Source organism: Podarcis gaigeae, assembly GCF_964106915.1.
Source record: "Podarcis gaigeae genome assembly, chromosome: 3".
NCBI lineage: Eukaryota > Metazoa > Chordata > Lepidosauria > Squamata > Lacertidae > Podarcis > Podarcis gaigeae.
The window spans coordinates 40,144,603-40,171,762 of record NC_139680.1 but is presented as its reverse complement, the minus strand read 5'-3'; the positions used below and the strand labels follow the sequence as shown (position 1 = coordinate 40,171,762).

General features: G+C 37.3%; 1 protein-coding gene across 3 annotated transcripts in view; it reads right to left on the bottom strand.

Moving 5' to 3' along the window:
* Positions 1 to 10,752: 10,752 nt before the first annotated feature.
* BCKDHB (branched chain keto acid dehydrogenase E1 subunit beta) overlaps positions 10,753 to 27,160 on the bottom strand; it is a 39,487-nt gene continuing 23,079 nt past the window's right edge. For 2 of the 3 annotated variants that reach the window (XM_083730642.1, XM_083730644.1), the window contains exon 10: positions 10,753 to 14,657. In XM_083730642.1, the coding sequence (XP_083586768.1) occupies positions 14,517 to 14,657 (141 nt within the window). In that variant the 3' untranslated portion in view covers positions 10,753 to 14,516. Of the gene's footprint in view, positions 14,658 to 25,648; positions 26,789 to 27,160 lie in introns of those variants that run through there. The other variant, XM_083730643.1, reaches the window with a different exon arrangement.

Sequence of the window (27,160 nt, the reverse complement as noted above, 5' to 3'; positions counted from 1 at the left end):
CAGGACCATTAAAGTGGTGTAAGAGGGCCTTAAATGTAGGGTGTTGATGTAATGCAAGATTGGTGGGAGTGGGAGATGGTTTTATAATATCTGTTTTCCTGTTATCCCATGATACCATGACTAAATACAGAGATGTTTTTTACAGATGGACACTAGTCTAATTTTCTATGCCAATGATCTAATAGTAGGTTGTATCCAATGATGCTCTTCTGAACATGGAAGAGTCTTGGATCTAGCAGAAGCCTCCAGTGACACAAGAAGTGCCAGCTAAAGGAAGAGAAGGGAAGGCCATTTTCATGGATTCCCTCCTGCCCTGAAACCTCTTTGCACCATCTTCAGCTTTGCTCGATACGATACAATATTTTTATTGTCATTGTCCCATACAGGACAATGAACCCTCTTCTCTAGAGCAGTTTTTTTAGGCTGCAAGGGAACAGTGGAATTGGCAAAAATCCTCTCCCTTTCTCTTTCATTAGTAGAGACAGATTGTCAGAAGCTCTTCCATAAATGGAAGGACACAACTTGAATCATCGCACACAGAACTTAAAGGGTCTTAAAGAGACTGGAGAATAATTCCAGTGTTCCTTCCTTTGCTTGACACAGTCAGCATTAAAATGGAAGCAGCTTCTTTTAATAGTGGATTGTTATTTTTAATAGCACATTTTTAAGCACCTTCTGTTCCCCACCTGCATCTCACCATACATGTAGACATCTGGTCATTTTGTGAAACCAGAAATCTTTGCTGCTGTTGTTTACAGATGGAAACAAGGTTTTTCCATAGCAAGGAGTCCTGAACATGCCTTCCCCTCCCCCCAAGCACCACCATCTGTGCCTTGTCTGTTTCATACACATTCTGGAATCCGCACCTCAGAAATGTTTGGCAAAGCCTCATAGCTCTGTTTTTTCTGATGCGAGAAGTTCTGCTAAAATTTCCTTTGCACAGTATGGCCTGTTCGTTCCCAGTCCTAATTATACAGTTCAGAAAGGGAATAAAAATAGTATCTCCTCCAAAAACAGAGGGAACACCACAATACATGACTGAAATACTAAATCCTGTAACACTGCCACAGTCACTTTACATCAAATTTGGCTGTAGTTTAGGACAATGTATGGCTTTCTTCAAATATGAAGACTGATTGGGGGCGGGGAATGTAGAGGCGGTAATGGTGTGGGATCCACTGAGAAGTCTTCTCACCCTTTGTGCTGACTGGAGCCAATCAGAATAAAGGAAGGTGAGTCAGACACTGAGGAGTAGCGCATGGGGAAAATAGTGAGTTGTTGTTCTGTGTGCTCCAAAGCTGAGCATTTAGGAACACTGGGAACACAAGGTGCTTCTATTTCAAGAGAATGGTATATAAGTTCTCTCATGTACAATGCAGCTTCAAGGAAAACACACCTTAAATCACTCTGACACTGGAACACTGCACAGAAAAAAGTAGATCTGGCTGAAAAGTGAATTGCCATTTTAATTTGAATCAATGCAAATCTCCAATTGTAATTATTGTATAATTATAAAATTATTGCATGATTTTAAAGGCTGTATAATCTTAGAAGGGTCTGTGGCTGTAACTGTTGTGAAAGGACCCTGCACTTCTGAATCGACCACTCCACAATTGCCTCCAACAGAAATTACAGTGGTACCTCGGGTTAAGAACATAATTTGTACATAACCTGAAACTGTTCTTAATCTGAGGTACCACTTTAGCTAATGGGGCTTCCCGCTGCTGCTGCTGCCGCCACACCACCGCTCAATTTCTGATCTCATCCTGAAGCAAAGTTCTTAACCCGAGGTACTATTTCTGGGTTAGCGGAGTCTGTAACCTGAAGCATCTGTAACCCAAGGTACCACTGTAGTGAGAAAGGATTTGATGCATGTACAGCTGTATGTTTACAGGATTCTCTGTTACTGCCAGGAAGCTGGATCATTCCAGAGTTCCTGCTCGCATGAAAGATCTCTAAACAAATGTGGTCCTTTCTCACTAACATGGCAGGAGCTGTTGAAATCTCCAGCACTTCAGGGTTGGCTAGTGGTTGCAATCTTCACTGCATGTATGTGTGCAGCAGAGGTGAGAGATTGAGTTCATCTACGCAGCTTAAGAAATAAGGACAGTGAGCACCTGATGTCCTTATGGGATAAAAACATAGAATTCCTGTACCTGTCACCATTGCCAGAGAAATTCCCTTCTTCAGAAGGTTGCCATACCAGCCACAAAGCTTAGTCTTAGGATGTAGCCCAAAATAAAATAACTACACTGGGCTCCCTTAGTGGAGACCCAGTTAATCGAGCCTGAGCTTCCACCTGCCATGAACCATCATTGGTAGGATTGGCAGCAGCAGATATGTTCTATGCTTATAATATTTTGTTTGCTAATTACATTGTTTTAAATGTGCATTTTATATTTGACTTCCTTTGTTGTTGTTGTTTACTCGTTTAGTCGTTTCCGACTCTTCATGACCCCATGGACCAGAGCACGCCAGGCACTCCTGTCTTCCACTGCCTCCCGCAGTTTGGTCAGACTCATGCTGGTAGCTTCAAGAACACTGTCCAACCATCTCGTCCTCTGTCGTCCCTTTCTCCTTGTGCCCTCCATCTTTCCCAACATCAGGGTCTTTTCCAGGGAGTCTTCTCTTCTCATGAGGTGGCCTAAGTATTGGAGCCTCAGCTTCACGATCTGCCCTTCCAGTGAGCACTCAGGGATGATTTCCTTCAGAATGCATAGGTTTGATCTTCTTGCAGTCCATGGGACTCTCAAGAGTCTCCTCCAGCACCATAATTCAAATGACTTCCTTTAGCAATCTTTTTTTTTTGAAATCTTCAAGATAATATTTTAGTTTCCTGTTTATCATGTTGTTTTGAACGTATACTTACTTGGCTTTCTCCAGTAATGTTTTATTCTGGGTTGTTTTATTTGATGTTTTAATGTAGGTTCTAAACTGCTTTAAGATTCTTTAAAATGTAAAGTGATATAGAAATGAAATTAATAGTAGTAGTAGTAGTAGTAGTAGTAGGTTAGACTGCATTTCTCTGGTTTGCCTGTTTTGAAGCCCATTAATCATTAGTTCTGTCTTTCAAAGAAATTGGTGTGCAATTGTTTCAGCAGAGCAACCATGGAGAAAATATGCTACTGAAAATGATGGTTGCAGAAGATTTAGAGCTAAATGTAGAAAATGTAGCCAGTTTGGTGCTTAGGAAATCAATCTTTCTTAACTGGCTACACTTGGAGGAAGGCAAATAGACTACTTTACTTGGCAAATTTACTCACTTACTTGTTTCTGCGATGTCCATCTTTACAAGTAAAATTTCCAACGGCATAGTCTCAGAAAAATATAGCATATAGAAAAATTAGGCTGCCACCAACATTGATTGCAAAAATGTTTCTTTTCTGTAGGCCTTTTGGATTTCTTTTATTAAGATATTAGTGGGGAGTGCCCGTCACTGCCTGGGGATTTTTAGAAACCAAAAAATTATGTTTCTTAAATGGATAATGCAATTTGTGAGATTGGACCTGTCACACCCAAAACCGGGTGAAGTCACATTCCAGTCCACTATCTTGATTCAAAATTGTGTCTGGCATCCAAATGCCAACAAAGACCCCATCTTACCTCAAGAATCCCCATGCTGAGTTGGACAGCCATATCTCAAATGCAGTAGAACCTATGCCATAAAATAGGCAAAGTCATGCCAAAGTCATGCTTCAGGCCACCATCTTGATTCAAAATGGCACCCGGCACCCAACATCCAAACATTGATGTAGATCCTTACCCCCACATGGAGAACGCTTTTGTGCTAAGTAGTCTAGCAGCAGTATATTATTCTGTCTCTCCCCCCCAAAATCTCCACTGGTTGTTTTTTAATTATGATCAAAGAAACAATACTTAAGGTGAAGAGTCACCAGCTATTTTTGTTCCATTATCTAGGGAGATTATCCAACCTTGTTCTTTTTTAATTACATTGTTCTTAATTATGTTTAATTTTATTTTTAGTATCATTTATCTACTTCTGTGATCAATTATCTACGTTTTATTTCTCTTTACATATTATCTTCTGTTAGTGAGCTATCATTTTTTTGTTGTAAATCAATGAGGATCAGAGCTAATTTAAAGAACCACCAACACAATGGTCTCCTTGAAACAAAACATCAATAAAACACCCTTGGTGTCACCAAAAGGAAAAACATAGCAGTGGGAAACACAGGAGAAATAATTTTCTTACCTGTGTAAAGGGGGGTTACAATGCCTGAGAGCCAGGTGGAACAAGTGTCCTCTGTGATGTAAGGGTGGGATGAGGGATATAAGTACCGTACTTTTCCTTGTACAAGACTATGTTTTTTACTCTAAAATAATGTTCAAAATCTGGACTCATCTTATACATGGATAGTATCTCCCCCATTTTCTTAAATTGGAGTCTCCAAAAATAGGGGGTGTCTTATACATGGGGATGTCTTATAGACAGAAAAATACGGTACTACCTGTTTTTCGCGAATAATCATCAATGGGAGATCTGGGTACTAGGTATTCATAATGCCTGTTACTTGGCTAGTACTGGAAACAGATACCCCAAATTGTCTTACACCATATACACCCAATTGATCACGACACTCTACAGAAGAGGACCTCCTGCAGATTCTATCCTATCAGAAGAGCCATTCAGTACGATATTGGAACTTGGCACCTACGCTTTGGAATTTTCTCCTGCTACATATTAGATAGGCGCGGTCTCCGCGAGAAATGGTTTTGCCTGGTGCCTAAAGATATGTAATGAAGGCACAAGGCAAGCTTCCCTGGGGAGAGCATTCCACAAGTTTGGGGGGGGGGGAGCCATTCTCGTGTTGCTACTCCAGAACAATACCCTGCATACAATCCATACATTAAAATCACATGGCACTATCCTGGAAGCTGTTTACTCATCAAAGAGCTACAATTCCCAGCAATCTGAGCAAACTAGTTTCCAGGATTCTTTGGGGGAAATTATGTGCCCTAAATGTATGGTGTGCACACAGCCAGAAGGTATCAGTTGTTGGAGAGCAACAATGGCAGAAAGTTTCTGCCTTTATATTGTGCTGGTGGACTTCCTATGAGAAACTGGATGCTGCGCTAGATGGGGTTGGGATCAAATCCAGCAGAGCATTTACATTTTTCATGATTTTAATCTCCATTATTATATTTGCATATTTGCATTTCCATTGCATTTTTCTGGAGCCTGTTGGAAATGGGTATAAGGCATACAATGGTTTCCTTAAAATGGGTTATATAACAAAGCAGTCATAAGCATCTCTAGTCAAGTCTTGTAGATTTCAATGGGGTTTATTCCCAAGAAAGTGGGGTTAAGATTGCTACCTAAACTTATTGGTTTTAATAATTGGCCCAATAGGGATCTTTCCTCTCCTGAACACAACTTAATTTAACGTGTGTGCATTAAAATCTCATCAGATCAAATTTCAGCAAATGTGTATTCCTTCTTTAAAAATTTTTTAATGATGTCTATATTACTCCTTTTCTTATATAAAGCAGTTGAAATACACATGGAATAAGTCTAGGTTTATTTATGTTTTATGGGTGGTCTGAAGAAACTTAAGTTGTTTTCTTTCACTGAAGATTACATATTGTGGCAGCACAACTAACTTTGCGTTTATTTTTATTGCCTGCTTTTGGGTATACCGGTAGCATAAAAAAAATCACATTTTCTTGATACAGGTAGCAATATTGTGGGTTCTTCTCTGCTGCTTAACCATGCCAGTCAGTGCCCAGATTAAGTGCCACAGATATTTCTCCAAGAGTAATCAAATTGAGAACCAAGAACATTTTGCATGGTTTCTGGAAAAAGGTAATTGCACTCTGCATGTTGAAAACGCAGGCCAACTTTCACTGAAATAAACCATTCAAATCTATGATGAACATCAAAGTTGTAGACATAAAAGGCAATGCAGTAAATTGTAGTACGACAAAATAACTGTTTAATTATGTCAAATTCTATATAATTTGAGAGGTTACCTCCGATATGGGTTATTTAAAGTTACGCCTAACTTCACTTCCTTTTCTGAATAAAAACATTGTCTGCTGAAAGTCATGGTACTGATCAGACCTCTATTTGATAATTTGGAACTTGAAAATGACTCACAAACCTGTCTGTATTTTGCTGCTTCCTTGTTGCGGAGCAACAGAAGTGCCTTTTAAGGCTGAGTTACTGTACAAAATCTTAACTAGGAAAAGGGCCGTCGAGGAGCATTGAATAATGGAATATATGAAAGCATTTTTGCTGTCTTTGTGTATTACACACACATGGTCGAGATAGAAATGCATTTATTGGCCTGCCAAAAGTTAAGTAGACATCAAGGCACCATTTGCATTCCGTTTTCATCCCTGTCCTCTTCCCTCCAGGCTAGATTGGCAAGGAGAGGTGGAATGGAGAGGATCACAGAAGCTGGTACAAGTAAGCAGCCATCCGTTAGTCATGTCTTTGTGTATCAAGTGCACCTTGATATGGATTGCAAGTTCAAGTAGGCTGCTGTTCTGGTCTATAGCCGGAGGTGTGGAAGGAGCCATGCCCATCTACCTGGATTAGCACACAAAAGCATTTAAATCAATGAACTGATCTCAAACGAATCTACAAGAAAAACAGGAGGGGGAATGGGGTGCGGATTTATATTTGGTAAATTGTTTTGTACTTATTGAAATAGTTCATGTTTTGCTTTAAAAATGAATTAAGACATTAAGATACACCCACTGGCAATCCCATGAATTAATAAATAGGTTACCCAGCAGGGCTCTGGAATTTTTTTAAGAATAGCATCATATTGTAAATTGGAGAGGCAGATGGAGGCACAGGGAGATCTTGGATGCTCCCAAACATGGACTAGGTAAGCATCACAGGGCTTGCAGTTCTTCCGAAAACCTAAGTTCTGCCTGAATTCTTCCTTGTTACCTCCCTGCCACTTATAGCACCTTCACAGAGTCTTCTAGAGAAGCAGCGATGGCAGCCCTAAGCTTCTAATGTACCAGGGGTTGAACCAGATCTAGAATTTTGAGGGAAGGCTTGGGTCCCTCATGATTTTGGGATCTTTATGTTATAGGTAAGACTCTGAAACAAACAGACCCTTGAAATACAAAGAGGAAGCCCAGAAATGATGGGATTTGCTGGCAGCAAGACTTCATCCTCAGAGCTCCTTAAGGCAGAAAGACAAGTCACCCCACTGGTGCAGAAATCCAAGCCTTCAAAGACTTCCCAGAGAGAAATTATGGATTGGTTCAAGGTTTTTACATCTAGGGATATGAATTTGCATTTCACTTTGAAAAATAAGCAAAGATTACGAATCTTTAATCAGTATCCATTGCAATTTCTTTTAAAATTATATTTGCACATATTATTGAACAGCCAATTGTCCAATCAATGCAATTCAATTAATTATCCAATCATTTTGAGGATTTCTCATTGCCATTTATAGCCAAGTACAATTGATTTTCAACTTCTGACATATCAAATGCAAGTAGTTAATCACATTCACTTCAAAATAAACATGCACCAAAATAAACATTTTATGGCCTGCAGAATTCTATGTCCCCACACCCACCTTTTACTGCTGCAAAATAGTGACTTTCCCCCCCAAAAAAAATCTGGTTCTTTTTCTTGGGTTTTTATAGTCCCTGGACTTCCTACAAGTAACTTCCACCATAAATGCTTCCACCCATGACTCTTTTCTTCAGTTCACATTGTTTGAGTGAATGGTCCTGAAGTGTAAATTTCTGGCAGGGCTATTATAAAGTGATGCTATCAGCAGCCAGACTGGCAGTCTTCAGTGACCTGTCCCAAGTGCTGACACAAGCCTCATGGTAGAACAAGCACCACAGCCAGGAACAGTACTTCAGCGCTTAATAATAAAAGCAGCAAGCAGCACCACTTTTGAACAATACAAGCATTGGTGAGCAAATTGTCTGCTGATTTTGGTTTATTGCGGGGAGGGGAAATTGGAACGCAGAAGATAAAAATGAATACACTAGAAGGCAAGAGGATAAATTTGTGGGAGAAGAAGTTAATGAAATTAATGTGGGTGGGAAATAGATTTAAATATTGACATGGGAAGTTAATGGAATGAAAACTAGATGATACACTAATATTCTCATTAATAACCCAAGGGAGTCCAAGTAAGGGATACAAGAGAAGCAGAAAACACGAAATTTCATCAGTCACTTTTAAAAGATCTCAGGAAATATCACCATAAAAATCCAAAAACTCCTGCATTAGGCTTAACCCATGAATCCTAAATCATTCACTCAGTGCATCTAAGAGTACATTTAAGGGAGGCTTGGGTAAAGCACAACATGTCTTTGTTATTTTATGTTCACAGATATGGTCCAAATCACATAGCACAGGCAAAAGAAAGACCTAAAACTTCCTCAGTTATTCATGAGTAGGTGCCAGAATTGTGTCACTTAATATGAACCACTCAGAATACCTATACAAATGCACAAACATAATTATAGCAGTTGTTGACTGAAGTTTTCAGTTTCATGGCAGACTCGACTGTTGTGCTTTTAAATGTTAGACATTAACAAGGAAATGCAAAACACACATTATCCAGAGCCCTGATAAAGAAAAAACAAAGTTTTTGCTCTAATTAAGCTTTTAAGTCATCTAGCAAATAATTGAAACTGGTACCTTCTGTAACTTTAATCATAAAAGGCATACAAGAACTAAGTAAGCTTGCATTTATTGATAGTCGTTAAAAGTGAGAAAGTCCATAGAGACTTTTCTAGGGATAGCATAAGAACAAACATGTGTAGAAGTTGGCTGTGATAGCAATCAAGATTCTATAACAGCCATCCAACCATCTTTTGAAACAACCCTGGTTGCATTTTTCTTCTTCACAAACATTCATTCCCCTCTGGATTATAGATATGCCAGACAATCTATAGGCTAAGCAGAGGGCAGGTTTCATGAGCCACCCCCGTTTTTTAGTATTACTGTTTTTAGCATTTAAGTCCCCTTTGCTCTCCATCCTACATCCCAATTCATCACTTAGCTTAAAGGTAGCACCTTTAAAAAATATTTTAAAACTCAAAAGAAATATTCAAGACAGTTCTATTGTGTTGGAGAGACACTCCACCACCCACTTTTTTGTGCAGAACAAAGGTTATGTGTGATTCTGTTTTCAAAATTAGCATCAGACCTAAGTATCACACAGGAATGGTGCCACCGTGACAAAAAGAATCAAGTGCTACCTGTGCTCATCTAGCAGCATTACAGTAAATCAATGCATGCAATATTTAGCAGCAAGATTAGATTCCTCAGGTGGCTTGTAAAAATCAATAATTCTCTTGGCAAGTTTAGAAGACAGAAGATCTTGATACTTCTCAAAAAAATAAACAGATGGGTGGGAACAATATCAAATCTTAGCTTAATCATCTCAATAAATGTAATACTTTGTCCTACTATCCATATTCATTCACACTAGCACCAAAGGTGCTTCATAGTAAAACAGGTGGCTGTTCTGCGGGAAGATCATGAAAAGAAAACCAAAGTGTTGCTGCCTGCTAACTAGGGCTACCTGAGATTCAAACCAAGGACAAAACCAGTTGCTTGGATCCTGGCCTTAAGTTTCATTTATCTTTCACTTTTTTGCTTTAAATATCTGATTCCTCCCTCCCTAATTCAGCAGTATTTTAAAAATCCCCTTCAGTTTCAAATGCCACACAGCATGAAGAACTGCTATTTAAAAAGAAAAGGACTAACCCTAAACCTTAGGCTCACGAAAAGTTAAACTGGTCTTTGGATCCATGCCATGACTTATAGAAATCATATGGAAACTACAGTGGAGGCAGAGATTTACTCAAAATATTTGTTTGTAGCCAAGGCTTTAAACGACAAAGCCAATAACCTGCTTGTAAGGGAATAACTTGCGCATTCACTAAATGCCAAGAAATTTATTTTGAAATGGAGTATTTCTGACTTTTTTTCTTTGATATGCAGCTTTCCAGTTGCAGACTTGATAAGCTATAAGGAACATGAATATATATGTGTTAGTCTTTTCGTTCTTTCTCCTTAAACATTTGTTTCGTAAAATCTGTTTGTACAAATTGTGATGGGTTTGTAAACAACATTTTTCTATTAAAAAAACACACCTGCCAATACACAGAATGAGTTTTGCACACTTGTGGTACTTGACTGTGGTAAAAAGTGAGGCAGTACTTTTAACAGGTTTTCTTTTTAAAAGAACATGAATTGTGGATGTCTTTCGTAGCATCCCACAGCTAGCTTTCATGGAGCAATGAAATCATACAAAGACATCCAGTTGTCTTTTTAAACATGAGCACTTCAGCTTGTTAGAGGATGTACTCACATATTAATGTTATTCACAAGGCTATTGGGTACTTTAAAGCTTCCATCAAGCAATGGAACGTCTTCTCATTAGCCTTTCCTAAAGATATATAAAGCCAGAATGGGAGAAGTTTTTGCTCATTTTGAACTTATTACTTTATGAACAACTTTGTTTAGACCCTTACAAAAGCAAAAAAACAACAGATGTCTCAAGAAATTGCATTTCTATCAGTAACTAAATTTGATTAGGAAAGCAGGCATAGCCAAACCAATTCTAATTTCAGAATAAATATATGCATTCGTACAGTTGCATACTTCTTTCTATGCTGGCCTGCATTCAGGAATCAGAATAGATTATTACTTGCAGCAAACTATGTTTTTATCTTTCAAACTGTAGGCCTGTAATACAATTTGTAAATGAAAAAGCACAAACTAGCACAAACAATCTTACATTTTATTTAAAAGCTAATGTTTAAACAGAGTTAACATAAACATTCCTTATGTTAACTTACATAAAAAGGTTACCTTTCAAAATGCTTAGAGGTCCAGGGTATCATATGCCCGATACTAATGAAAATACATTTCATTTGTGACTTTTTAACTGAGGATTTCGTTGTCATGTGCTGCATTTTGGCAAAAAGCATGTACAATTTTCACATTTACAAGTATCTGTTTTTGTATGGTAAACACTTTTAAAGGCATTTATCCACAAATACAGGTTGAATAGGTGCACACTGCCATCTAGACAAGGCTGTGAGAGCAGCACAGAAACTGAAGAATTCCAACCATCCATGTTATGAATCTATACCTGTTTTAAATGCATTAAAAATGTAAAAGGTGATCTTGGTCTACACAATGTGTTAGTAAGTAAATGCAATGCTTTGGGGTGCTGAGATAAACCCATTTAGAAAAATGCACATTTTTCTCTAATGATACAGTTATTATATTCAAGGTTAACATTTTTGCTTTGCATTCAGAATAAAATCATAATGCAATATCTAACTTTCATACTCAAGTGTAGACCCACTGAAATCAAGGACTCAAGTAACTTAAGCTCACTCATTTCAATGAGTATAACTTCTGAGTATAACTTAGCTACTACCCAGAAATACCTAATGAGTCTCAGACTCACAGGAGTGTTTCTGTGAAATTACTGGTATTAATTATATATTTTCATAACTCCATGGCAGCATATGCTTCTTCATCAGTTGTGCCAACACACATTTTTTAACAAAAGCCTTGAGCAAGCAAACTGATTTGAGAATTATGTTTGTTTTTAATTTTGGATCAAAGAGTAGCTTTTGATTCTAACTTTAGGACACCTAGCTTTTTCAAAGAACTGACAGTTTATGCCACTGATATAATGAGATCTAAAAATAAATAAAATAAAATGTCCAAGTGTAAAACCACTGCCAGTTTTAGTTGAAACACAAGTAAGTCTGTTGTGAAATCAAAGTAAAAAGATCTATCTAGTAAGGCACACAAAAAAGCATACCAAATGCTTCCTGATTAGTGGGCTGTATCTAATGATGTGTGGGCAATGGTCCGCTATGAGAATCCCACTTCCTCTCATCTTCCTGCAAATCTGCGCCAAGGACCCCCAACCCTCTGGAGATTTTGAGGGTGCACAAGGAGCTAAAGGGGAAAGGAGGAGTAAATTCTATTGCACAAACAGAAGTCTTTTGTGCTAGTGGAACAGCAATGTTGGATACAACCCTCTATCTTCATTGTGTCGAACCCAATACATCATTTATAGGGTAAAACATTTTAGAAGTTTTGTCGCATTCAGAATGGGGAGCGGGGAAAGAGAATCACATGTTTCACGGCAATCACCTGCCCATTCTTGAATGCACAGCTGGCAGAAATGTTGAGCTTTTGATGAATAGGCAAGATGAGTATCCAAATCAATGCATTTGAGAAAATAATCTCACTTAGTTCTCCTCTACAATTTTTGAAAGATCTCAATTTTATGTTAATAGTTCCACCAAGAGCAACTGCTTTTTCTTCTTGTTCTTCTCACCTTTGTAGAAGCAGAGAATGTCTAACAGAGGTTGTTTCGGGGGGGGGGGGGAGAGAGAGCGTATTACAAACAAGTAGAAAATGCTTATGCAGAATTTAAATATGCACACTTTTAGGCATTGAAGGTTACAATCCTATGCACTTTTTAGAGATTCATGGATGGTAAAGCTATCAATGGCTACTAGTTAATATGTTTGATCCAGCAGAACAGCAACAGGCTGGAATAAGGAGCTGGAGAATGCTGTTGTGCTCATATCCTACTCATAGCCTTCCTATGGGCATCTGGATCATCAGTGGACTAGATGGGACTTTGGTCTGATCCTGCAGAACTCTTCTTATGTTCATGCATTTCATGCATTTCCTTTCATCATTCCATTTGGAATGTTCCGTTTGTTGAAATATACTCTAATTCAATTTAAAGAAATACATTAAAAAGACCTCTTTCAGAAAGCATGTATGCGCTTTGGCAGTCAGTCCTTTCTGTTACTTTCATCCCTCTTTTACTTTTCTCTCTCTCTCTCTCTCTCTCACACACACACTAATGTTGCAATTGTTACTGAATTGCAAGCTTCTTGTCAGATAAATTTAAAAATAATAATTTTGTACGGTGCTAGGCTTGCATGGCCCATTATTAATTGCTACTACTATGGAACATAGCGTGCATGTGGAAATGGCATAAACATAACCCTAGTCTTATAATTCGGTTGCCTTGATTGTTATACCATGTTTAATGATATTTTTTTCTGGCAAGACATATCATCATCACATAACCTCACTTTAGTGTCCTGTTATGATTGCAAAGGGAAATACTGCGGTTAGAATGCAAATAAAGCACATGATCTAGAAATGCTTGCTTCTATTTACACAGGCAACCTTCATGTATGAAATTTCATGTCTGAAGTGGCCCTGAAGTCTCATACAGTATATTCAGTAAGCTCTTGGTCATTTTACTCAATTTGGATATAGAAAAGACAAAGAAAGAGTAATTATTAGTAGCCTCCCACAAGTACTGAATTTCCTGTGTTATGAGCATACTTGCAAAACATTATAAACCCCTTTTTATTTGCACTGGCACTTGGAATGAAAGAAAAAGCTTTTAATGGGAATTGGGGAGGCGGAGAAGTTGCCAGTTTGGTCTGCATATTTTTAAACTTACTTCCCACTCCCCAAAGCTCTAGCAGCAGTAAAGGTCAAACAAATAGGTAATTAAGATAAAAATCACTGCACCAATTAACTAAATAGGAATGTATTATATCAGGCAGTTAGGTACTTAGTACTAACTGAAATGTTAAAGATATCAATCAGATTTTGCAAGTATACAAAACTGTGGCTTAGATCCTAACCAGCCCTCTATGAATGGGACAGGCTCCTTCCCTTTGCAGAGAGAACAAAGATCCAGCAGAGGCTCCCACAGGAGTGAGAGAGCAGGGCAAGATTTTCATTAATTTAACCTTCCCACTGCAGTGCTCTGTGCTCTCTCTTATGCCACTTCATAGAGCCCCACAACCCTTCAAATGTATTGCTCTGATTTCCTTTGGAATACATCAGTGAGGCTGAAGGGGGGGGGTATCTTGTCATCCAGAACCTCCATATACACCACTCAGGCTTGTGGCCCAGGGAGGTTATTTGGGTGCTGCTAATGCAGAGGTTTGTCTTCACCCCAGAAGTCGTCACCTGATATACTGATACCGACAACCTTTAAAAATAGCTCTAAAAATAGCTCTAAAGTGAGCAGTAAGACCATGAAAACTGTAGGACAGTCTGGCTTACAGTTCTTGTTTTAGTTTTCTCTCTGTGTAGATCTAAACAACCACTTAGTCTTATATCATGGAAACTACCCAAAAAAGGTTACTTTTGAAAACAAATTGTTTCTATCCACATCTTATAGCGAAATACCTGTTTTAAGCCTCAATGAATGGTTGTCTAATCCCTTGCCAAACTGTAGCAAAATATCTGCTACCATGATTTATATGGTGACTTTGCTCAATGGTAGCACAATCATATATATCTTTAATAAGAATTCATCCTGCAGAATTAAATTATATTTGCTCCCTAGAACACACATTTGCAGGCAAGGGCTTATGTAATTTTTAAAAAAAAAAATCTTAGAATTTTATCTGAACATTTTAAAACTAATTACAAACTATCTAAATATATCTTCTCCACCCCCCACTTACCTGCAGGATCAATAATTAATCATTTTCCGAAGTGCATCATAGCATTTCCATTTGTCTGGGATATAGAATGGCTCAAATATGTGAGGAAATGGAGTGTCATAACCACACACTCTTGAAATAGGCGCTTCTAGGTTCAAGAAACATTCCTCCTGTTAATGAAAAGATAGAAGAAAGTGAATAATGCCAATAGCTTTAAAGGATATTCTTGACATTTTAACACTCATTAAACTATGCTTGGATGAGAGTCTTGGAATTTAAAGAACACAATTAAGGCTCGTCCTGATCCTCTAGGAATTCCATTATCCCAAGGTGACAGCTTAGGTGACAGGTCACAAGCCAGTAATGTTCTGGAGAAGGCAGGTTCAGGACCCTGGACAGTTCTGAAAGTACTAGCCCAGAGTTTTTGGCAAGAGTTCAGGCATATGACTCCTGATCTTCCACTAAGAAAAGGGGCAAGTTAACTCAGTACCAGTACCAGCATGAAGAAACTGCAAGACTTTTATAGCCAGCCTTGAGCTCAACTCCCCTCAAGGATTCATGTTACTGAAAAAGACTCATGTGATTTCCCCCTGCACACATGGCTGGATCATTTAAATGTTTCCCAGATACACAACAACTTCTCAGTGATTAACAGGTGTGAAAATGTCTAAGGGACACTCAGGTATATAGCTGTCTAAAAACCAGCTATTATCAGTCAATGGAAGAGATTTGGCCTTCCCACTTTCTCCTTTCACTTCCAATTTATGTACCAGAAGAGCAGAATAATCTCTGTGCCTTGAAAAATAGTAGAAAGCAAGACATCGTTTTCGTCAACCCCACTGGCAATATGTGTTTGCATCTCCCAGCTGTCACTACTGAATATCAGCTATGTTTTAAAACTCTCAAGTTAAAAAGGAATATTTGGTTTTTTAAATCCAAAAGTAAACAAGGCCAAGGCAAGGAAGAAGTCTCTTGCCCAAAATAAATTTACTGTCTCAGTGATGTCTTAAACTTCAATGTTCTGTTCAGGGAAGAACCAATAGGACACAGACAAAAGAAAGAAAAAGTTAAAAAAAGAAATGAAAATGTTAGGTTTTATAGGTCAACACCAGCACTTTGAATCTAATAGTTTAAAAAAACTTATCAAAATTCATCAGTTACCATTGACATGTTTAGTATTAGCTTTAAATGTGTCAGCTATTCAAACCCATGCTGCTCCCATTATCTAAGAAACCATAAGTCCTCAATATTTTATGGAGGAATGAACAAAATGGGTAAAAAAAATAATACATTACATTATTTAAGTAAATAATTCAAATACATGAATAAACTAAACTGCTAGCTGAGCTTTCTTCCTGGCCAATAAGCTTTCCATTTTCCACTTACAAGAAGATTTTCACACATAAATGCTTTCAAAAAAAGCAATTGCCATATGCATTCTGAGGTGGAAGAGTCCCATGAGATGACCATGTTACTAAGTGAACATTTGAATAAGCTGGGTTTGGGGATACAGTTGATTACAACTGACTGAAAAATAATCGCAAAGCATTTTATTGCCTGGAAGTAATAAAACTAGAAACACAAACATCTAGCTGTGAACAACATTGTTCAATGTACAGTGTGTAGCAGTCAAGTTCTCTAAGTAGCATAATGCACAACAAGCATATTAAAGAAGAAAATGGCAAATGAAAACCAAACTCACAAAGATCTCTGCTTTCTATCTTTTCTTTAGCACAGCGTATCTAAATCCCAAACCATTAAATCCCTAACACCAAATGTGCCCTTTTTCATTGCTATAGCACCAGGGCCAGTTCTAGAGTGGAGGAGGGCCTTCCTATGATAACGTCCCTCAGGCAGACTTCTCTGGCAGTAGCAACTGTGAAGCTGGAAGCCATGACTTAAAATTTTCCATGCTGTACTGTAGGTGCCTGCTGTGAGGGGCACAAGCATGCATCCACACCAGTAGACATAGCTAAGGTGCCAGGGCCTCTCTTGTACGGTATGCTCTCGGGGGTTGTTTACACAAAAGATTTATTCTATCAGCACATCACTTAAAGCATGGGTAGGCAAACTAAGGCCCAGGGGCCGGATCCGGCCCAATCGCCTTCTAAATTGCGGACAGTACGGGAATCAGCATGTTTTTACATGAGTAGAATGCGTCCTTTTATTTAAAACGCATCTCTGGGATATTTGTGGGGCATAGGAATTCGTTCATTTATTTGTTTTTTCAAAATATAGTCCAGCCCCACACAAGGTCTGACGGACAGGGGCCTGGCCCCCTGCTGAAAACGTCTGCTGACCCCTGACTTAAAGTAATACGGGGGGAAATGGAAGTACCAGGGTACATGGGTTTGTAAACTGCACCATTTCTTTGGTGTGGGTTGCACCATATACTCTGATCCCTTTGAGGGTCAGCACAATTGACTTGTAAGGATCAACGCATCATATTTCCAACCTTCATGTGAAACATGGCCTTACAATAAATCACACAAGGTGAGCACTTCCTTTGAACTTCTCTTGTTCTATATAAAGAGATCTTTCCTTTTCCTTTTCCTCTTCCTTTCCCCCTTCCTTCCTTTTTCTCTTTCTTTCTTTCTTTCTTTCTTTCTTGCATTTCCACGTTAGGGTTTTTCTTAATCTATTTAAGTTATTGCCATCCCTGCTTAGCATTAATCCAACCACTCTACAGATGACTTCTGGGTTACATTTTTCCTAGATATTTTTACCAACACTTTTTTCCTATATAAAAGGGCTTCTAACATTATGTACTGTGTTGTAGATTTTCTTTAACTAATTACTTTCACCCTTCACACAATAAATCTATTCAATAAGGGTTTTTGGATGAGAGTGTAAATGCTTGTTTTAGCTTTTCATTTTGTGAAATCCTCAATGTGAAACCCTTGGTAAAGCTGCAGTTCTGCTGACAAAGTGAAATGAAATTAGAAAGAAAATTGCTACTTGTAATTTTAAATGTTATGATGAAAACAGAATGTATTAAAATCTTAAGTATTAATATTTGCTGATAGAATGCAGCACCACCATATGTTAACACTCTGAGTCAGTTCTTTCCAATATAACTTGGGATCCAATGCTTCACGATTTGTTCTGCTAATGATGTTTTTAAATTGAGACTCCACACTAACAATGACAGTTGGATCACTGATGAAGATTAGTAGGTAATAGCACAATCCCAACCATGTCTACATAGTATCAAGTCCCAGCGAATTAATGGGGTTATCCATTAATTAAGTGGGATTAAGGATTGCTATCTAAGAAATTGAGCTGTGATCCAGAAAATCCCAAAGATCCAGGAATTATTGCTTCTACCATAAGATCACTGGGTAGTCTCATGCAACTTACCATCACTTAGGCAACCTCAAGTGACATGTTATTATTAACTGCAACAAAGCTGGTTGCTGCAAACGCAAACGCAGCCGCACTCCCTCCCTCCCTCCTACATCCTATCCTCCTACGTCCTATAACACATATCTTCCTGTTCCCATTTCCTCAATAATTTAGAACACCTGCATGTCAGACTACTGCTGCTGAAACACAGGAGTTTGGGAGGACAGGTACATTATTTAAATTAATTTTGGGATGCATTTTAATTGATTGTTTGCTTTTATGTATATTGTATTATTTATATGATGTTAGCCACTCTGAGCCCAACTCCGGCCGGGCAGGGTACAAATAAAAAATTATTATTATTATAATTTATCATGGAAGGAAAAGACTTCCACTGTATTAGCTGATGTGGTATGATTTGCGAGTGCCACTCAGCCACCTGTTTTAAATACGCAAAAGAAAAAAGGCAGTGCTGTTTTTCTAGAAAAAGAGGTGCCACAACTCACCAAGAACGCCTGCCTTTTCCTCGTATAATGGCAAAGGCGCCCACCTGAGAGATGCCAGAATTGAGTTCTGATGAGTTGCAGCTGAAAAAAAATCCCCAAGAAAAAGTATCCCAAACTATCAACTTCCCATGCTCTATGTGTGTAGATAATCTATTCAATATGAAAAATCTTAGGATGAAGAGATCATATTTAATCCTGACAGTTTACAAACATGTTATAAGAGAACAACCAATTTAATACCACCCTACAGACAGTGGCATAAAGATTTTATCTATGTTGAAATGCATTTTAAAACCAAGTGTGTTTGTAGCAAGATCTATCTTTTTACACAAGCAGACTTATGGCATTCAGACACACACATTTCTTAAATGAAATCTGATACTAGCCTTTTTTAAACAATACACCATTCAGTGCTAGCCACCCAAGGGGCCTTCCAGGAATTAATTGCAGAAACTTGGGCTTCTAGATAGCTCCTTTGTGTGACAATACTGAACAGTAAAAGTTGGGCTGTGTTTGGATGAGTGGCCAATCTTCAAATACTTTAGGATTCATACATTACAGCTTTCCAATAAAAGCATGGAACTTTCAAATTATTTTCTTTTTTTAAGATCACCATCTGAGTTGTCCTTGGATTCTCATACACACAAGCTGTTTCTTGTATTCCTTTTGGATTGTACTAATGCTATACTTCAGCTGTCCTGCTGCAATAAATTATAAAATTTCCGACTTGAATTAAGGTGATTATTTAAAGTAAAACTAAAAGTTCAAAAAGATTAACTTTCAGGTACATCTGAATGCCTGCAGTAACATTTTAAAACAGATCTCACTGAAGTTACTTGTACGCATTTCTTTGATCTATTGTTTAACTTTTCTATACATTTGTGTAAGATGCACTGCATATAATGAAGGATATATTTCTGAAAGCTTGCATCTTTATATATTTCATACCAAATTGTATTTATTTATAAAATATAGCTGTACTTTTAAATGATATGGCTAGCAGAAATGGAAAAAACGAAGCTACTTTGGGAGTTATTTAAATCTGTCTTTGTTTTTCTTTGTTTTAATTATTATTTTTCCTGGGGAATCCTGTATTCTTACTATATATTCATGAAAAACAGATTTTTGTTCCTATTATTAGCTTCAATGCTTCATCAAATTTTCAGTCTCTGAAAACAAGAGCTTCTAATGTCAATGTCAATGTCATGATTGTTTATCAAGTTACTTTCCATCCAAACACATCTGTTCTACAATGCAGGAAAATATAATTGTTAAGCTTTGATCATTTATTATTATTTTTTAGTTTCAGATATAGAAGAAAATTATTGTTAAGAAAATAAGTGATCACTCTATCAACTCAGTAGGTGCTATTTATACCAATAGTATATATGTTACATGGGATTTGATTTCAAGATGTCTAACACGTTACACATGATTATTTAAAATGTAAAAGCTTTTAAATTCCAAAAGAAATTGTGGTATGATTTTATAGTATTAACTTGAACATGTGAAAATAGTTAGCTACGTGCACAATAAATTAAGTTTTGCATATCCCACCAAATGAAATGCCGATGTACCCTTAGCTATTATACTATTTTAGAAGAATGCAATGAACAGGAACCTCTAGCAATGAGGAAAACCTGTTAGCGCTGAGTTGCAGTTTTGTTCAGAGCTGAAATCCGGGGTTCTCTTTTTCTTTAATTTATGACAAAAAATAAAATCCTAGGCTGGAATCTGCTGTCCCGTTATATACATTTCATTACAGTTAAAATCAATCTGACTAAACACTGGAGGTGAACATCTGAATTCAGTCTCAAATAGCCGACTTCTGGAGCAAAATGCTTTTTGAAACGCTTAAACAAAGCTTTAGGTACAATTTCCAAACCTTTGGAAATTAAGTGGATATTTAGGTCAAAAGCAAATACATTGGCAAGTACAGTCAGTTCCTGACAGCTTCTAAGTGATCTGAACCTTTTGCTCAAATATTTTAAAGATATGCAGCAACATATGCATTTATTTAGTTTTGGCCACTTTTCTAAAGGAGGGATGCAATCACTGCAGATGTTTCAGAAAGCAACAAGAGAAAGGAAGGAAGACTGAACTCGCTAACAGAAAACGTTTTATTGGGGAGGAAATTGATAGTGAAATTATTCAAATTGTTAAACAACTATAAATTGTTGATCTATTGGCACCCACAATCCTAAATTTATGACAGCGCAGTAAATCAATAAGCAATGTCATATTAATGTGGCATGATCTAGATCAAAGTGGCCTACTTAGGAGCTAAACATTTCAGAGCCAAAACTCTGTCATATATAAGACCTAGAAATTCCTGTCCGCCAAAAGGTTTCAGTATGAAACAAAGTACAAAAATAACACTTGCGCAGCTGAAACATCTCTTTAAAACGTACCTGAATATTAGCACAGAGGTGATCGTAAAAAAATGTTTACTTAACTTGATTTATATTACCTCTAATAAGTTTTCTATACTAAGCACACAGAACATTCTTCTCTGCTTCACTGAACTTGTTTAATATTACCCTAAAGTATATATCTTAGTTTGAGTGGTGCTAAAGCCCTGTATTGGCAGACCTGAGCATTAACATAACATGTTTAGGACTGACCAAGACCTGACAGGTTGGATTCAGACTTAGTCATGCTGAGATGAGAGCACAGTGAATCTAACTCAATGTTCTGATTTTCAAAAGGCTTTACAATTCTGAACTGTGATCAACTCTTCAATAAAACAATTCCTTAACGCTATGTGCAGAGAAACTGACACAAGGATGTGATCATCTAATATTCACTACTAGATTGAAACTGATTGCAAGTAATGTAGGAAGTACTTAAAAACTAACAGTTTAAGAATACATTTTAAGGAAGATTCAAAGTGCTGCAAAAAGCAAACAAATCTAATTAAATCAACTAATATTTTTAAAGGAAAGTTGCATACATACTTCAGCAAACTATAAAATTCAACATTCAAGATTAAATAGAAACTGTCAGGCAAAACCACAATCTTGAGGACTAAGGAAAAAACTATTCATGTTAAAACCCTAGCTATGTAAGAATCGTTGCACATGTGTCTTAAATAAACCTTGTTAAAAGCTTGAAATAAACTATGCTAGAAGGTCAGGGGCCTTTATTTGTAAAAGAACAAATTAAGCCGTTTTACTCTTATTGTACATAATATTTACTTTAATCTACTATTCTCACAAAATGTAGTTTAATCTCTGTCCCTGTAATGTAGACTCTGACACGATAAATATTTTCATTAAATATTTCCTTTAGCTCACTGCAAGTTAACCTAAATATTGCTACTTTGTCCTTAACACAGGCTATAGGTTTTATACTCCGAAAGTGTAACATGACATAGAGTATCTAAATGCTTAGTATATGCATGCACACAAGCAAAACTGGTGTTGTTTGTCTCAGCCAGTTCAGTTCCACACACAGCACATTTTTAATCTCCTAAGTGTATCTAAATATGCAATTATTTAGGAGACATTCAATTCCTAAGAGAAAGATGTGTATACAAACAAAAAGCAACAGGGAATAGTTAATTAATTAAGGTGCCTATTGGTGACAAATTTGCTTGATGATAAGTACATCAACAAGCTTCCTGAAGCAGCAGGCTAATCAAAATATAGCATATTGAGTTTGCTATCTATATGTGGGAATCATGCTACATGGAAATCTCTCGTGTATGAATTTGGCTTAGAATCCTGCAATGCAGCAGGTTGGAATAGATTATTGTTGGGATCCCTTCCAGCTCTGCAGTTCTATGAATCTACAGAGGTTTTTCTTAGTGATTCTCCCTTTATCAAAACGGGGAAATTTATTTAAGTAGTAATGGAGAAATTTGTTCTTAATCTGAACTGATTTCTGACACCTAGAGCAAAACTGGAACGTAAGCTTTCAATATCTTTTATTTTATTCTGATCATTAATTTAATTTCCCCACACATTCATTGAAAGTATGTGATCCCACAATCCCTCAGCGTACAGCAAACTAACAATTCAAACGAAGTCAGCAGGAATATCATTCCCGAGTCTAATAAATCCATTGAGTTTGACACAGACCTGTTGTACAACAAAACTCACATCAAGTGGATATTTCCACAGTAGAAGGATGCAGAGTTAAATTCCCCCTCCCCATTGCAGGCCCTCTCACCACCTCTCATGCAGATCTAGAGGTTCCCCAACTCTATAAAAAACATTTTCAGATGCATGATAACTGCATGTTTATAATGTGTTAAGAAGTTATTTGTGCATTTTTAAACACTTTGTATGTGGTCTCTCACCTTCTATCATATACTGTAAAAAATATATACATATATTTTACATATAATGTATATATTTTACATATAATGTAAAAACTGCACATTCCACAATTTTCCTTTTTCAATACACCTAGCTCACATAAATTAGATTTAAGAGCATTTATCATAATTTTCTTCAGTCTATGAAAAAACTCTTTTATCTGCTATAATGTCCTAGGAAATAATACCGTAGCTGAGAAATTTATCTTGTGCTGTTTTAGACCAACATCACAGCACTGTATCATTTCAGGTGTACAAACTGAAGTATACAGGTCCAGATTTATCTTCAATTTCCTCGCTGCATTCTAAATAAGTTTAGAATTGTTTATACTTGAAAACAGAAGTCTGAAATACTTTTCTTTTCCCATGATAAACTAGCCTCTCTGCATTCATTTGCCAGGAATTCCAAGTGTATAGCACCTGGACAAATGCAGCCTGTCAAACCTTAATCAATGCTAATTTTATTACCACTGAAATTACCATTGCTGCTCAAACTTTCTCCTCTTCAAGTACAAAAAGCTAATCAAAAGCTGTAATTAGTTTAAGTACCCATAAAACTACTCACAGAATTATGCATTGCTATATAAAGTAAATAAACCATTAGGTAGCAAGTATTACCAGCAGCAGATATGATTATTTCACAATTCACTTATCACTGTGGTTGTTGACCAAGTTGTACGAGGAGGTAAGGACATGGTTTCCAAAAACAAAACTGCAGCCTAATGATGAAGACATATTTGCTATTTGATATTGACAGAAGCATCTCAGAAACACTTTATCAGAACACTTGAACAAAGCATTGACCTGGTTCACACACCACGCTAAGCCAACCCCTGGTTTAGTACAAACAAGCAAACATGCAAACTCTCAAAAAAGTGTTTATGATCACGATGTCTCCCCTTGCCAGCTTGTGGTTAAAACTCATGGTTTGTTAGGAGAGAGTTAAACCACAGCCCTAGTTTAGATGGCACACTAAGCCAAACCATAGTTTAGCTTGTCAGTCGTGTCCGACTCTGGGGTTGTGCGCCCATCTCACTTAAGAGGCTGGGGGCCAGTGCTGTCCACAGACACTTCCGGGTCACGTGGCCAGCGTGACAAGCTGCTTCTGGCAAGCCAGCGCAGCACACGGAAATGCTGTTTACCTTCCCGCTAGTAAGCAGTCCCTATTTACCTACTTGCACTTTGACGTGCTTTCGAACTGCTAGGTTGGCAGGCGCTGGGACCAAGCAATGGGAGCGCACCCCGCCGTGGGGATTCGAACCGCCGACCTGACAATCGGCAAGTCCTAGGCGCTGAGGTTTTACCCACAGCGCCATCCGCATCTTTGCTTACCACCCAACAAATCATGAGTCTAGGTTTGGATATAACACTAAGCCTAGGTCCCAAACTGCCCAGTAGGGGAGAAACAATGCAACTGTGATTATCACCTTACGCATGCCGCATATTCACTGTTAAACTTAAACATTAAGCTTAACTATGGTTAGTGACATGCAAACCAGACCATTGGTTGATGGTGCTACTATTGTTGTAATGCAGGGGTAGTCAATGTGGTGTTCTTCAGCTGTTGTTGGACTACAACTCCTATAAGCCTGAGGCAATATGATCAATGGTTAGGGACTATGGGAGCTGCAGTCTAGCAACTACTCTAGAGTGTCATATAGGCTAACCCCGCTATAATGTGTTATTACATAGTATCACTTTAAAAAAATGGAATAGCTCCTATTAATGTCTTCAGAGTTAACTAAAGCTTCCTAATAATTCAGTGTTATGTTTTGCATGTGGTACAGTCTATGTTTCCAGGTACTTACAAATTGTGTGTGTGTGGATTGATGCTCTAGGTGATTAATTGAAGAGAAAGATCATTATTCACATTTGGTCATTCCCCCTTGTGAGCAAATGAAATAAATTATTTGTCAATGAAATGCATCTTTTCTGTGAACTGCAAATTACTGAAACTATACCAAGCAACACTTCCACACTCTAGGATGCCCTTACATAGTTATAAAAATTAATAAAAGCATTAACTACTTTCATATTGTGCAAGTGTGTGTTTGAAACATTAAAATTTGGCAACTACTTTGGAATAAAGACTTTCCTGTAAGCCAACCCTTTCTAAAATTAATCCTCCATCAACTTTTATTCTGGTAAGATAAATGCAGTGATTTATTTTCAACCTCACAAAAAAAGACTGCAGTCTATTTCTACATATATGTTTAATGTCCGGAAGGTATACACTTAAATATAGTATTTTTTGCCCTCTAAAGGAACTCTTTGAGAGGAACAGTGAACAGCATTTGCTGTTTTGGTAGAATCTTTCATCAATGAATTTGCCAAAACTGGGAAAGAAGTCCATATAGCATTACTATGCAGCATTTATGTGTAGATAAGAATGCCCTACTCAGAAGCTATCTATGAATGGATTCTCCACAAAAACAACTGGCATATTGTAAACTGAGAGCTCTTGTTTTTCTTTATAGGATGAGTATATAGTATGAGATGATACCTTTTAAAACTGGCAGATTTAACAGTAACTCCTACAATTTCATATTTAAAGCCATTTCTGTGGGTTTTTATTTACAGTGCCAAACAAAATAAAATGCTTTCAAGCCTTAATTTTTGGACCTGGGACATGTTGAATGTGCAAGACTTTAGGCATTTTATTGAACATTTTCACAGCTATGTCCTGTCACATTCAATCTGTATTAAATAAAAGTCATACATGTAACCAGTCGGAAGCCAAGTAAGTGATTAAAAAGAATACTAGAACTGAACTACAGATTATTGATGCAATGCACTGTACTTTATAAAATCTTTTCTAACTAAATAGGACATGAATGTATACTAAAGAATCCATATGTCTCTCTGATCCCAAATTATCATTCAGTTTATAAACTTGTTGAAAATGCTGATGCATCCAAACTTTAATGTATCTTTGGAACAAAAAAGGAAACTACACCAGTTCATAAAACATAAGTTGCATAGTCTGATATGCTTTTTCAATGAAGTTCCTTTTATTGGTTAAGTTCTAACAAAATATAATATTGAAAAAATCTTTCTAAGTTTCAGAAAAATTCTACAAAAACTTTCCAAAGGTTCACTTTATGCATGAGAATCCCTCATTATTTAAGAGTTATCCTGGTCCTTTTCCCATTATGCTTTGAATTAATGGTATTTCAAGCAAGCATGTTATAATTTATGTAGGTTAAATTTAAGTTTAGGTCCGTATTTCCAACCATATTGGTTTGAATTACAAATATATTTTTGCAGCTGCAACTATATACTAAATAACAAGTATAACCCAAAACACATTTTAGGAGAGTGAACATTAACAGTTGAACAGAGGCATGTGCTAAACCCACTAAAGGAAAGAAACTCATTAAAACAAAAGTTCCATATTTATTCCAGTTCTGCTTTGGCAGGCATATATTGAGTTATAAATCACAGTCAGTAAATATAAATGTACTACTATGACAATCATTTTGCCTCAAGCAGATAAATATCTACGGCAAACTGAACATCCCAAAATGGAAATAAATTTTCAGTAAAAATGGCCCACATTTCACAAGTTACACTCTATTGATCTATTCAATAGCCAATAACAATCTGTATCCCAATACTAATGGTAGAAGAGGGGTGGGTGGGTGGTTCACATCATTATGCAGACTTCATGCTAACATGACACACAAAAACCCTCATGTGGCCCCACAAAGACTGTCTTACTCCGTGCATAATCAAAACATAGAAAATAAATCTCAGGAAAGGTAGCTGTCAGAATTTTATTTTTTTTAAATAGATGCATCTTGCCACGCTAACTGTAGTTCGACACAAGGGAATTTTAACAAAATGCTTTTCTTAACGAAACGCCTTTTTGTAGTCATCTGAATCAGAGCCCATGTTATCAATGTTTTCTTTTTATATAGCTCAATTCTTCTTGCTTATCATCATCCCCCAGGTCACCCTTTTCACCTTTCTTCCTTTTCTTTTCCATTTGGCTTCTACTCCATTCCACAGGCCTCTTTTATTGCTTTACAGTTCATTAATTTTGTCCAACAACCCAAGGACACTATCTTATACTGTGATCTATGGAACTGTGACAATCTTTTAGAAGTTGTGATTATTGCCAGCTGAACTGCAGAAGATTAAAGAGCAAAACAGAAAATTAGCTGTATGGCAAATCCCGAGTATCTGGCCCTGTTTTACAGAATGAGATTTTAGGAAATTTAATGTGTTTCAAGCGGCTCCAGGTCTGCTGAGTTGCAGAGCTCAATCCATTGACTCTGCTATGGCAGGCCAGCTCCATCGGGCCTCTTTTCCCTCATGTCTCATCTAGGGGCAGTCATTTCATCAGGCAGCTCCAGCCTCTGAAGTATGCTAGGCTTGGCATACGCCAGGAAAATTCCTAGCATGTCCTGGCCTTTAGGTGTAAAAATGGAATCTGATGAAATTTTGCCAAAATGACAAAATGACAGGGAAAACCTGGGTGTATGGCAATGCGCTGGAA